At 40.6% G+C, this 13938-nt stretch overlaps 1 protein-coding gene across 7 annotated transcripts in view; it reads left to right on the forward strand.

Moving 5' to 3' along the window:
* Positions 1-13938, forward strand: part of PTPRM (protein tyrosine phosphatase receptor type M) — a 685790-nt gene that overhangs the window by 539679 nt on the left and 132173 nt on the right. For 4 of the 7 annotated variants that reach the window (XM_084621210.1, XM_084621214.1, XM_084621212.1 and 1 more), the window contains 3 exons: positions 2856-2930; positions 3176-3202; positions 8454-8641. In XM_084621210.1, the coding sequence (XP_084477336.1) occupies positions 2856-2930; positions 3176-3202; positions 8454-8641 (290 nt within the window). The remainder of the gene's footprint in view (positions 1-2855; positions 2931-3175; positions 3203-8453; positions 8642-13938) is intronic. The other 3 variants (XM_084621211.1, XM_084621213.1, XM_084621216.1) reach the window with 1 other exon arrangement.

Here is a 13938-nt window from a genome sequence, read left to right on the forward strand (position 1 = left end):
GAAAAAAGAGAACCAAAAATGTTTACATGAAGGAACACAGGAAAAAGCTTAAACAAAAATCCCATTTGTTGGAGTTTTGGGGCGGGTTTTTTTGTATATCACAATGTTTGCACAGTTTGCGAATTTATCAACATTTTAATTTTGTTCCTCGTATTAACATTATACAGAGAGTTGTTTCTGCTTTTCAATAATATGCTTAAGATTTTATCTTTAAAGAACTCAATTGTGCAAACACTTTCTACTAGATTTATGCAATGAGGCTTCTCTTGATAGTGAGTATCAGGTTCAAAGTTTGTAGCTGTTAATTTACAATTTCATCTCTGTTTAGGACTTGCTTTAAAATAGCACTTTTGGGGGGTCCAGTCTTAGTTGCATTGCTCATGGGAACAGCCCATTGCAGTCTCTGAGATTAGTTATAGAACTGAAGGCCAGAAGGGCTCACCAGATCATCTAGTCCAGAGGTGGGCAAACTATGGCCCGTGGGCCACATCCGGCCCGCGGGACCATCCTGCCTGGCCCTTGAGTCCGGCCTGGGGAGGCTAGCCCTCAGCCACTCCCCCGCAGCCTCAGCTCGCCGTGCCACCAGCGCTTTGGGCAGCGGGGCTGCGTGAACCGCCAGGTGTAGTGTATGAAATTGCCCCCCAATAATTAAATTGTATTAAATTACGGAGCACCAAGACTGGCAGCCATAAGTAGTACACCGTAGGTAGCACATTCCTACAGGGAGCAATTTAATACACTGCACCCCCGGAAAGGCTGTGCCTCCCCAAACAGCCTGGCCCCTGTCCGCCCCCTCCCACTTCCTGCCCCCGACTGCCCCCCTCAGAACTCCCGACGCATCCAACCCCCCCTGCTCTTTGTCCCCTGACTACCCCCTTCCAGGGCACCCTGCCCCTAACCTCCCCCCCAGGATCCCACCCCCTATCCGACGCCCCCTGTCCCCTGACTGCCCCAACCCCTGTGCACAGGCCCCCTGAGACTCCCACACCAATCCAACCGCCCCTGTGCCTTGCCCCCTACTGCCCCTGGGACCTCCGGCCCCTTATCCAACCCCCCCCACTCCCCACCCCCTTTCCATGCCGCTCAGAGCACCAGGACTGGCAGCTGTAAGCAGTACACCGTAAGTAGCACATTCCTACTGGGAGCAATTGAATACACTGCACCAGCCCTCCAGACAGTTTCAGAACCTGGATGTGGCCCTTGGGCCAAAAAGTTTGCCCACCCCAGATCTAGTCTGACCTCCTGTATATCACAGGCCACCACCAACACCCAGGTCCCATACTTTCCTCAAGGGAGTAAGGGGATCACGGTTTGGCTGTATCTTTATTCACCAAGATATATTTTTGCTGTGGAGCTATTAGATGGTCACAAAAGCAAAAGTACATCTTATAGTCCAGGAAGCAATAAGTACTTGAGGCCAGATCCTCATCTTTTGTAAATCATTGTAGCTCTGTTGAAGTCAATGGAACTCTGACATTTTATACTCACTGAGGATGAACTTTAAATGCAAACTTGTCATAATGAATGTGGCTTCCACAGGAACCAGGCTGACAATGTAAACTATTTGTATTGATCTTTTATTAAGGACTCATTCCTATGAGGGGCTCAGAGTATCCTCCACTCTCATTACAGTGTGTGGCCGAGATCCTGCCTTGCATTAGGGCAGTTTTTTGTTCTGACCAGTGTAGCCAGCCCCCAGCAGAAGGGAACCCTTGCCACTGCTTCTTGACTACTGATATAGGGGTGCGACCACGGGAAAAGGGGAGCAGTCATCCCCAGCTGCACGGAACATTGACAGCCAGCATAAATAGGAACAGCTTTCAGGTTGCTCCATCTTATGCAAGGGACAGGCACCTGGCACCTGGAGGGTCCAAAGACTCGGGAACAAAGATGGAGCTCAAGCTAGCACTGAAATTTCTCTGCTCTGTAGCTGCATAGTCTCCACATTCAGATCCTACCTTGCTCAATATTTAGGTCTCTGAACTTCTTGAGAGGTTACTAGGATGCCCAGAATATCCTTACATCTAATGGAATAACTGAGATGGAGCGCGAGTGAAATGCACCACAACTTGCATCAGCCACCAGGGTTGCATGTGCAGTAACCTTTGCTTAAAAGTCTCTGATGGCTCTTTGGCTGAATATCCCTAGATGTTTTATAATTAACAGTCTGTTACCCACTGATTATTTCTGTCCTTTTAATGGTAATGCATGGGTTGTATGTCATACTATGGAATTAACTCAGCTTAGATTGTTTCATTTAACACCCTTATAAAATTACCAGTGTTTACATCTTTAAGTACTAGTACCAATTCCGAAATGTGAATCACTGGTTGAAAAACACTGTCAGAGAAAAGAATAACCTTCAGGAAACAGTACTATATGCATGTATGTTACCCACCGATCTGAACTGTTAATAGTACAGCAAAGAAAAAAATGAATTGTAGAAGAATATTTGGCTAACTTATTTGTGGTATTGTTAGGTAACCCTTTTAATTCTCAGAGCTACTGTCAAAAGCAATTGCTGTCATTGTTCCTTGCTTATTTGAAGATCTACATTCAGTCTTACCTTCGAAACATAAAAAATATGCTAGCCATCAATGGAAAACTTCACAATGATCAAATTGCTTTGTCTGATCAAAACTATTTTCAGAAAATTGGTCCATATTAGCTAAACCATTCTAGTAATTACCCAGCATACTTTCTGCTTCCATTAAAATCATTGGGAGTTTTGCCATTGCCTTCAAAGGGGGCAGGATCAGGCCCTAAATTAAATCAATTTCATATGCGTATATTTCCAATCTGAAACAGCAACATTTCTCTTTGCTGCCACTGACTAAATTTTCTTCTCTTTACAGCTGTATCCTCCCCTTCTTCATTTACAATGAAAACTAACACACTGAGCACAACAGTGCCTAATTCTTATTACCCAGGTAACCATTTTTTGTCTTTGTTTCATCCTTTCATAATGCAATGCACCAGTTTCCCTCCTTAAAAATCAAAATGTATACTGTTATCATTTTATTATACATTGCCATAGGAGCGTTATACATTGTAACATATTATAAGTAGTTGCTTAGTGTGGCTTTCTGCAGGAAAACTGGGGATCATTTATCAATCATTTACTGTTCTCTCTCTTTTTACCTTTCTGCATTGACCTGCTTATGATGTATGACAGATCCATTTGTGCCAACTGCAATTTTAGGTGAGAACATTTCCCTTTATCAAAGTTTATTGCAGAAATAATTTTGAAAGGCGCAGCTCTGGGTTACAGAACATAGTATCTAAGAGACCAGAGCATTAGGTTTTTGGGATGGGGAGCAAGCTTTTCTGCAATGAGAATGCTCAGGACAGTTATTGGACTGGCTTCCTACCATCATGGTGCAAAGTTGGGGGATGGGGGAAGAGAAAAATTGCTTTCACATGTGGTTTTATGAAGAAATGTTTATGCATGTATTTGGAACGACACAAGAGAATTTGATTATCATGGCAATTAAAATAGTTTCTCATTATTTTCAGTTTTATCTGTGAACTGAAGATGTCACTTTTGTAAAAATAATGTTTTCCTAATTAAGGATGATATAGAAAATCAGTCAAAATAAAGGTCTGGCCATCTACCAGCTATCATTTCTTCTTACAATACCACACAGTTTACTGGCATGCCTGTCACCATGAAGTTTCAGAGAAGATGGTGTTTTGAACAGCAAAATGACAATATGGCACTTTATAAAAGTATCGTTTATTATGTATCAGTTGTCACAAAAATGAATAAAATGGTAGCACTATAGGACTAAATGCATTTAAAGTATGAAACATTTCCACTAGGAATTTAGAAAAAACAACAACCTCCTATTTGTGCAATATAAAAAGAATGAAGGAAAATGGCATTTTCAAGCTGTTATAATAAAAGTAGCATGAGATGCTATTGCATTTCCATTGAATAAGTAACAAGCCTGTCTTATGGCTTGTTCTTTGTTACTTCCACAGTACTAACCTTCACCTAAATCGAGATTTTAAAAAATTAAATAAAGGTATAACAATGCACTGTAGCAAGAATTCCAACCCAAGTGTTATGCTGCTTCTTGAGCTCTGTCTTTACAATGGTTTATCTTTACAATACATATTTTTCTTCCTCTTCCCTTTTCTCCAAATCACTATAAATTTGTATATAAAGTATAATACTTTCCATGTCATTTTCTGGCTTTAAGCAGTTGCACTGAGGTAAAAGAAATTAAGTATAGTTAAGTGACAGTTACAGGGAGCTGCACTTTAGGAATGTGATTTCTGAAAAACTAATGCAGCAAAGTTATTGTGCTGGAGGGATAATTAGGAAAGCTCATTTAAATATGACATCCAAAGGAAAAAGATCTGTGCATTTTTATATTTTGTGTACATCAGGGAGAATGTAATGGTAGTCACTGTAACAATGTAATAATCTGCATGCAAATGAAATTTGCTGAGCCTTTTAACTGCCTGAGATTTTAGATTACTTTGTGCTTTCCATTCATGCAGCAACTCATCCAGTAGATGTTCTGACCTTGTGGTGGTCAGGAAGAAAACCTTTGTTGCCAGGAGAAAAATTTAGATATTTCCATCAGGATTATGATAAGCTTTGCAAATGGATTCTCAGAAACTTTTTCAGTCATTTGTTGTACCATAATGACGATGAGAAATCTTTTGGTAGGTTTCTCTAAGGAGAAATAATATTTAAACAAACATTTCTGATATGAAAAAAGATGCACTTTCGGTGTCAAAATCTCCTTCTCTGAAACTGTAAGAGAGAAGTTCTTGAGTTAGCTAGCTAATGTATACAATCTGTATTTACTCTCCTCAGAAGTCCTCCCATTATTTTGTTGTAGAAAATAAATATTTTTGTTGCTTCACTTGTTAAAGGTTAAGTTAACACCTTTTGGTGTTCCATTCAAACAGAAGTAATCATCAGAAAACTGCATACATACATGTACTGGGCTAGAGCTTTAGCTGGTCTACATCAGAGCAGCTCTACTTCAATCAGTGGAGCAACACAGATGAGGATCTGGCCCATGACATTTTAGAACAACAATTAATTTTGAAGTCCATATATTTTAAGACATGAATGGCTGGCTTCTTACTGCATGTAATGCCCAATCCTGCAGTCCTTCCTTATCCAGTGGGAGTTTTCAGGACATAAGGGACTGCAGGGTCGAACTTCTAGTTGGAGTCTACATGACCTACTGGGAAGTCATATGACTGTGATTATTGTTTAGTTTTCTTACTAAAGGGGTCACAATACACTTACATTTTCCAAAAAGTCATGAGAGGAAACTCAGGGCTTGTCTTCACTTCTGTGCTAAATCGGTGGCTCTGCCATCAATGCAGCAGCGTCGATTTAGCAGGTCGGGTGAAGACATGCTAAATCGATGGGAGAGCATTCTCCCGTTGACTTCAGTACTCCACCTCAATGAGAGGCGGAAGCTATGCTGACAGGAGAGTATTTCCTGTCAATATAGCGTGGTGTAGACACCGCTTTAAGTCCATTTAAATTACAAAACTTATGTAACTTAACTAGCATAAATTAGATCAATTTACAGTGTTAGTGCAGACAAGGCCTTAGACTCAACATGCAAATTAGCATCTTCTCAACCTATTGAAACAGTTGACTGAATTAATACGAAACTTTTTAAATGAAACAAATGGCAACAATCTGATTTCTTCTCAACAATTCAGTATTTCAATATTCACTAATTTTCAGACAATTGAGAGAAGCTTCTTGTTTAACCTAACACCTTAAGTGAAATATTGACAAACAATCCCTTAATATTCCTGGGTTGTGTATGCCTAAATTAATCTTCAGAGAGAGGCAACTGGTCTGGAAAAGGCAGGGTAGGTAATGCCTGCCTGTCCTCCTGTGTTCTGAACAAAACTCAAAAGAAAAAGAAAAAGTAACAGAAGAAAAGACAAGGAACTCAACCCAGATACTCCACTGGTCTTGCAGATGTCTGCAGCACCCATGTTTCAGATAAATGCTGACTAAATATGCATTTTAATAGTTCTCAGACAGTACTGGACAAATATATTGGAATCAATAACTGGATAATATAATGGGGGTCAATAACTATAGTCACCAGCTAAACTAAATAAGCTGCATGCTGTGGTGCATCCACCATGTCAGCTGGCAAAAGCAATTGACTCTTGCGTCGGAGATTCTCTGTCTTGCTATCACTTTCAAAGGCAAAGCAGGAAGATAGCAAATACTGTATTTCTGGTGGATTCATATTGTACCATCCAAGCCAGGGAGCATAACCTTTTCATTTAAAGTAACTTTAAAAGATCAGTCCCAAACATAGCATAATAGTTTTAGTCTTGAAAGGGTGGGAGCTAGATGAGGCAGAGAGGCAGTGGGAGGGAGGGAGGAATGAATGTTCCATTTAGTCCACAACACAGAGAAGCCCCCTGGAGCGAGAGGCTTATGGGCTGAACTGTCTCACTTTCACAGCCCAGAGACCCTGACAAGATTTGCCATCTGAATATTTAATAGGAATTTCAGAGTTATGGTGATACCTTCGTTTGAACAAAAATAAAACCTATAATCTAACTCTACATAAATTTTAAAAAACCATACAATCAACTTCTACACTTTTTTTTGTCTTTTGTGTCTTAGCCGCCTTGTAGTATTCGGGTGCCATTTCAACAACAACATGCTGTAACTACACATGTATATCGCCTTTCATGCCATGCATCCCAAGGTGCTTTGCAATACAGTTTTACTGCATGTTAGGCAAAAGTAGCCAAATTTATTTATTAAAAATGTAAAATTGTTTTTGCTATATTGGATGAGGTTAGTAAAGTGGCAGGAGACATAGTGAAATATCCATATTCATATCCATATTGCTACATATTATTTTAAGTTTAGGTTTAGGTGCATTGTTCACATTTTAAACTCTTCACTGAGGACCAGATTTAATCTCAGTTTCATCAGTGTAAGCTGACTGTGACTCCATTGACCTCAGTGAGTAACTCCCTTGACTTTAGTGGAGTAACTTTTAATTTACACCGAGATCAAAAACTGGCCCTTGATGAGCAGATGTAGCATTTTGGGTGTTTGTGTGAAATCTTCGGGCCTGTTCTTAAAGAAAGTGTTGGGAGCTCTATACTATAATAAATTTAACTAAAGAATATGGAAATTGTATTATTTTAGCAATCCCCTTTTATATAACACATTTTACATAGCAGTCATTGTTACAATATATTAATTTCATTAACCATTTCCCACAGTTAGTGTGCGGGCATTGCAGAGTATTTTGACCAAATTAAAGCACAATTTTTTGTTATTTCAGTTAGCTAAAACAAAATACTCTTTGAGAAATACAAAATTTTGGTCTTCGGTTTTTTTTCAGCAAAGAAAATATTTATGATGATGCTTACTCCTCAGACTTTTGGGGCTTTTTCTTGTCAAGTATTAAACAAAATAAAAACTCCATGAAAACAAGGGGAAAGTGATAGTGCTTCTTGAATCGTGCCCTCTTTCACATAATCTGTGACTCAGCTAGGATACCAAGCTGTAAAAGTTAAATTACAAATATAAAATTACCTGTAATTATTAATGTAGTACTGTTGCTTATGCCCTGTTTCCTTTTTCTCCTCCTCTTTTTTTCTCCTGATATGGTTCTTCTTAAAAGTGCCAATAAATGGTAAGTTGCCCATTTGCCCCATCAAAAAGGTGTGGAGGGGGCGGGAGAGTGTGTGTTTCATACAAATTTTGAGCAACCCAGTGGGTTCTGTTGCGTGTTGGCTTGCATGTCAGTTGACATATAACATTTTATGCCTAATGTGATGGCCCATGATATTTTGTGAAGTTGTTGGTTCTGCAGCATGCTAAACAGCCAATCAAAACATTTACCCTAAGCAGATGATCTCTTGCATATGTCCTCTTGTATTTTGTTTCAAAGTGTTGTATCAGATCTACATTTTCATTGCAGTCCTAGCTTAATGAACCATAATCCATTTTGTGCATTTTTTTATTTTGCTCACACCAAACATTTGTTCTGAGTTCACAGTGTAAAATCTAATAGTCCACTAATCTAAGAAGAATACAAGTCCTATTTTATTCCAGTGGGACTTGATGAAGTTTCAAGATGAAACTTCTCTACAGCTTATAACTGAATGCCTAAAGAATTTAAATATTGTTTATAATCAGTTAGTTTTCAAAACAATATTTATTTATTTATATATATTTAAAACAGTATATAGTTTGGACTGTTCTGCAATGCTTACATTGTAGAAACATGGACTTTGCCTCATTCCAATCGATCTTGAAATCTCCCTGGATAATTTACTAAATGGATTTACCTTTTTTCTGGCACAGCCCTGATAAATAGTTGGTTATATTAAAGTTGGTGATATCAAAATCATCCTTGTAGAAATCAATTTATTTTATACTTTTAATAAGTGGAAACAACCTGGTTTTCTTTTCATAGATGAAACCCACACGATGGCCAGTGACACAAGCAGCTTGGTCCAGTCACACACCTACAAGAAGCGAGACCCAGTAGATGTGCCATACCAGACCGGACAGCTTCATCCAGCCATCCGTGTGGCTGACTTGCTGCAGCATATCACGCAGATGAAATGTGCAGAGGGCTATGGATTCAAAGAGGAATATGAGGTAAGTGCCCGGTCTAGTGGCCTGATTGTTTTGCCTTCTGTGGTGTCAGCTCTCCCCTTTCTGTTAACTGCACCACAGAACAGGAAAAATAACCACTTCACGCAGAAGGCCCCCTGTAGTGTGAACAAAGGATGTTTAGAGAAAGGCACCGCTCTGCTGTGCTAAAAAGGCACTGACAGTATTTTATGAGTAACAAGTCAGAATGAACAGTGAGATGTAAAAATACAGCTTTACATTCTGTATCTAATTCCAGTTATCCATGAGTATATTTTGAAAAGCCCCAGGCCACTGTGTGCTCAAAGAGCCCTCTGTTATGAGTTTTTATTTTCTCCTGAGTAAAAGTAGCGTTTCAAAGTGTGACATCATAGCACTGGCCAATCAGAGTTGTCCTGCGATGTGACACTGTGATTTGAAATACAGGTTCCATGGGCTGGTCGTGACTAGTGCATGCCAGCAAAGACTGTAGAAATATAGCACATCATCAAGGCTATGGGAGTGCCTGCAATGCCAGCTCTATGTTCTTTGTGAGATCAGTGAAAAGGGCAAAAAAAAATTATTTTCTGTCCAAAACAAAGCATTATAAATAACTGCCTTAAGCTTAGCTATGCTCTAAAGTCACAAGAACGGTACTCTCATGTTCCAAGTCATGTGGACTTCAATGATCAGAGATTTCTCAATCCAGAGTCCCCTGTTAAATGCAAGCCCCTTTGGGTTCCTTTATATTCTACTTTGTTCCATAATTTAGTGTCTAGGTCACAGAAATGAATTTCCTTTACACATTTCCTTCTGCCTTTTTAGGACAGAGTTTAAGGGGCTGATCCTGAAAACTCTTATTCATGTGAGTAATTCTTACTTATAGTGGATGGGATAACTAAGAAGACTAGAGTTATTCACATGTTTAAGAGTTCAAAAGATTGAGCCCTAAGAGCTAGCAGAAGTAAAAACATGAATTCAGGTGGAACAATTACATATAGGTTTGACAATAAATTGGTATCAATAAAGGTCTGAAAATAGCTAGAATATGAAATGAATCTGTCACTGAAGTGTATGAGAATTCATGCCGTAATTTGCATTGAGTGTTAAGGTTGTATGGTGCTGGGCACAAAATGCAAACTTAAACAGATGTAGATACTGCTAGGCAGGTGAGTTCTGAAGCTGTTATGGTCTATTTCAAAATACTCTGTGAACTTCTAAATACACAAATGATGGCCTGTTTTGTGACCCAGCCTAATATGGCCCATAATGGCCATACAAGAGAGTAATACCCTAGCCCTCCCATATTCCTCTCCACATCATGGCTTAGCAGAAGGAAGGAGAACAGAGGCTGTATGCCCAATACTCATCCCCTCACCCCTACGAGTAAGTTGGCAGAAAGGAGCAGAATGATATAGGCGAGGCTTTGGCTTCTCGCCACCCCAGCCAGCAGAGCTGTGGTGTTTTGAAGGAAGGAAGCTGCAGTTCATAAGGGTCTGCAGTAAATTACTTTTCCCCACCCATGCACCCACATCTCCTTCTCACAGCTCTTCTTGGGGTGTGCAAATCTATGCACTGCCCATAAAGGCTCACTCTAGCCCTGTGTAAATATAGTACACAATGTACCATATTTAGGCACATTGAAATTATAGGTTAATGTATTTACCTAATAGACTATTACAGACCCTTTGAGTAAAGACCCATCTACTGATGTAGAGTATGCTTTTTACAAAAGAGCAATGGTCAGTGCCCTGCCATGCAAAATGGTCGGTATGACAGCTGTTTTTAAATAAAATATGTTTCTGATCCTGCTGTTTAAAAATGACAATTGAAAAAAATCTTTGCCTTCGGAAAAAACTTTGTTCCTCAGCCTAGACCTTGTATGCCAATTTTAAGTGCAGAGGAAACCTACAACTAATTTATAAAAAATACCGTGAAATGGAATCTATAATGGAACCACTGACACAGCTTTAACTACAATGGATCAAATGATGCTGCTGAAAAATGGTTTCCAGGAAAATCACTTAATTTTAAACTTTCCAACCTGATGGATGACACCCAATTACAGGCAGGAGGTGTAGTCATGACTAATGTCTGTAGATAAAATACATCAGTGGGGTGCACTGGAGATGGTGGAGGAGTGGAACTTGAACTATTGCAGCACTAGTTGCAACATTTCTGTTTCCATGTGGAAATTGTTTATGATCAGAATAGACCATAACAAGCCATGGAACAGTCCTTCTGTTGTTGAATTTCTTGGGATCACTGACACATAATTGAAGTCTTAGGCTGCCAAACCTATTAAAATATTTACCTTTGTCTTGAAATTATCTACGGAGATAAATGCATACTGTGTGCATAGATCGTGCTACGACCTAAGCAATAGAACTGGCTTTCTGGAATCTCTTTTCCATGTGCATCAAAAAACTATCCAGAACTTCCAGTCCTGCTGAGACTGAGGAGCTCCCTGTTTAATCTGATTTTCAGACTGAGACCTCTTCTCTTTGCCAAGGCTGATACAGGCATATGGAGGGATTTATTACCATTAAATTATCAGAAAGAAAACTGTCCAAATGAAAAGAGAGAAATATTTTGGCAGGAGATTCGTTTTGAATGGACTTTCATAGATGATTTTCCATCTAACAAGATAGCAGGATTACATTCTCTCACCAGGGAAACAACTAGATTCCAAAGACATTCAATCAGAATTCCCAATGAAAATAAATACGTTGAACTGAGCAGAAAGTAATGTAGCACATTATCGGCTAGTAGCTGCTTAAGGTAATAAAAGGGACCAAAGTATTAACTGGTATGCTTAGTTATAAGTGCTTTAAAATGAAATTTAACAATTAAGGCCATGATTCAGCCATGTGCTTAAGCACATGTGTAATTTGAAGTCCTATCAATTTCATCTAGAAGTTTTTGGAGTGACATAATTGATGTAAGGGAAAGTGTTGATTGGTCACCTCTAACCTCTGGTGCAAGCTGTTCCTGTGCATTATTGATTAATCAGTCGATTGCTTGACCATACTTTGTTTCATTATTTCGCTATGAAATGTACTCAAGAGACCAAATAACCAATGCCAGTCAGGTTTATTAATATGGTACAGGAAAAAGATTCTGTATGATACCAGTCTCCAAAGAGCAGTCTAGTGCAGCAGTGTTAAATTCACCTTTTTCAGAAAGTGTTCTCCTTACAGTTACATCCCTAAAATCATCTTTTTGTACCCTACTTGTTTACCAGTAAATGGTACTATATATGTCACCTGAAACTGGATTCAGTTATCAGCTTTTTACCTTGTTTGTTTGTGGTACAATGGTGTACCCCTTTATCTTCTGTTCTGAACCCATACATTCCAGGTCACGATGCACCCTTATCTTTGTTCTCAACACATGCATTCCAGGTACTAAGGAGCATGAAGACACTCCCCTTGGTCTGTGAGGGTAACTCCCTTTCTGTTGCTATGAGGAAACAGTTATATGTCCTGACACTGACAGTTTTCCTATCTACTTAAGCCAAAGCTTTCTTCAGCTAATGAAAGGCGTTATGAGATATTTAGCATAAGTGAACAGTACTATGGTATAGGCCAGTTTAGGCTATATAACTGTACAATATTTATGCTCAATGTTGTCAGTGCTTAATGCATGCTATTATATGATATATATTTATACGTTAGTCAACCGCATTTTGGGCATGATCTTGCAAGATGCTGAATGATCATGTGAGATGCTGAGCATCCTCAAATCCCAAAAAACACATTGGGTGTTTGAGGGTTTCCAACACCCTTTTGCCCCAATCCTGTGACGTGCTCAGGCTCCTCAACTCCCATTGACTGTTGGCTTTCAGCAGCTTGCAGGAATGGGCCTTTCATGATTATTTATGAACAGACATACGCTGTAAGGACCCAGTCCTGTTTCTGCTCCAGCCAGCGGCAAAACTGCCGTTGACTTCACTGGTGCAGGATCCAGCCCTGAATCCCCTAGTGATTCATTAGGACAGACGTGGGCAAACTACGGCCAGCGGAACCCTCCTACCCAGCCCCTAAGCTCGCCCCGGCTCTTCCCCCACTGTCCCCCCTCCCACGCTGCCAGCACAGTGCTCTGGGCGGCCGGGCAGCGCAGTTGCAGAGCCACAGCCTGACCCGGTGCTCCAGCCGGCGCAGATGTAGCACCGCCAGCCACCGGTGCTCCAGGCAGCACGGCAAGGGAGCAGGGAGTGGGGGGGTTGGATAGAGGGCAAGGGAGTTGGGGGTGGTGGTCAGGGGGCAGGGGTGTGGATACAGGTCGGAGCGGTCAGAGGGCAAGGAAAAGGGGGGTTGGATGGGTCAGGAGTCCCGGGGGGGGTAGTCAGGAATGAGAGGGAGGGTTGGATGGGGCGGCAGGGGGCAGTCAGGGGTGAGGAGTCCGGGGGTGTTCAGGGGACAGGGAGTGGTGGATGGGGTAGGAGTCCTGGGGGGAGCCGTCAGGGGGCAAGAAGCAAGGGAGGTCGGATAGTAGGTGGGGGCCGGGCCATGCCTGGCTGTTTTGGGACACAGCCTCCCCTAAGCGGCCCTCCATACAAATTTGGAAACCCAATGTGGCCCTCAGGCCAAAAAGTTTGCCTGCACCCTGCATTAGGACTATGTAAGGGTGAGAGCCAATACAGACATGTCTTTAACAGTACATCTATGACAACTTCACTGTCTAATTTCCCTTGTGTTTCTCAAGTTTCAAACCTTTATTTATGGTCTAGTGGAGTGTAGATGATTGTAAGGGATTGTGCAGAAATCTTTAAACTCAGGAACCATTGATACATATTTCCAAACAGTTTAGTACACAGTAGATCTTTAAAATCCTTTCAGTCCCCGTGCCGGACTTTAAAAAACAGAAAGTTGAGATTTTGGTTTGGTCTGGCAGTGTCAGACAGTGGTATGGTTTCCTACTCCAGCACAGCTTTATTAGAGCTCAGCAGTTCTTGAGTAAGAGGGTTATTATTTACCCTTGAGGAGTCTCTGATTCCTATCCCACTCACTCAGTCATCATTTTTACTAATTCTCTCCTCTCCACATTACAACAACAAAAGATAAGAGGAGTGAAAATGATCTCTATTTTATTCACTGTGCCTTTGTCCTCCTCTTCTACTTTGACTTCATAGTTCAATAATACTTTACACTTGCATGGTGCCTTTCATCTGAGACTGTCAAAGTGCTTTAACACATTAAGCCTCATAGCACCACTGCAAATATTGTATGGAACTGCTCACTCCATCCTGAGAAAGTAAACTTGTATCCATTACAGGAGCCCAGCACAGACTAGTAGTATTGGTAGGAACTTAAGACTCCTCT

Source organism: Lepidochelys olivacea (genome assembly GCF_965140295.1).
Source record: "Lepidochelys olivacea isolate rLepOli2 genome assembly, chromosome: 2".
Taxonomy (NCBI): Eukaryota; Metazoa; Chordata; order Testudines; family Cheloniidae; genus Lepidochelys; species Lepidochelys olivacea.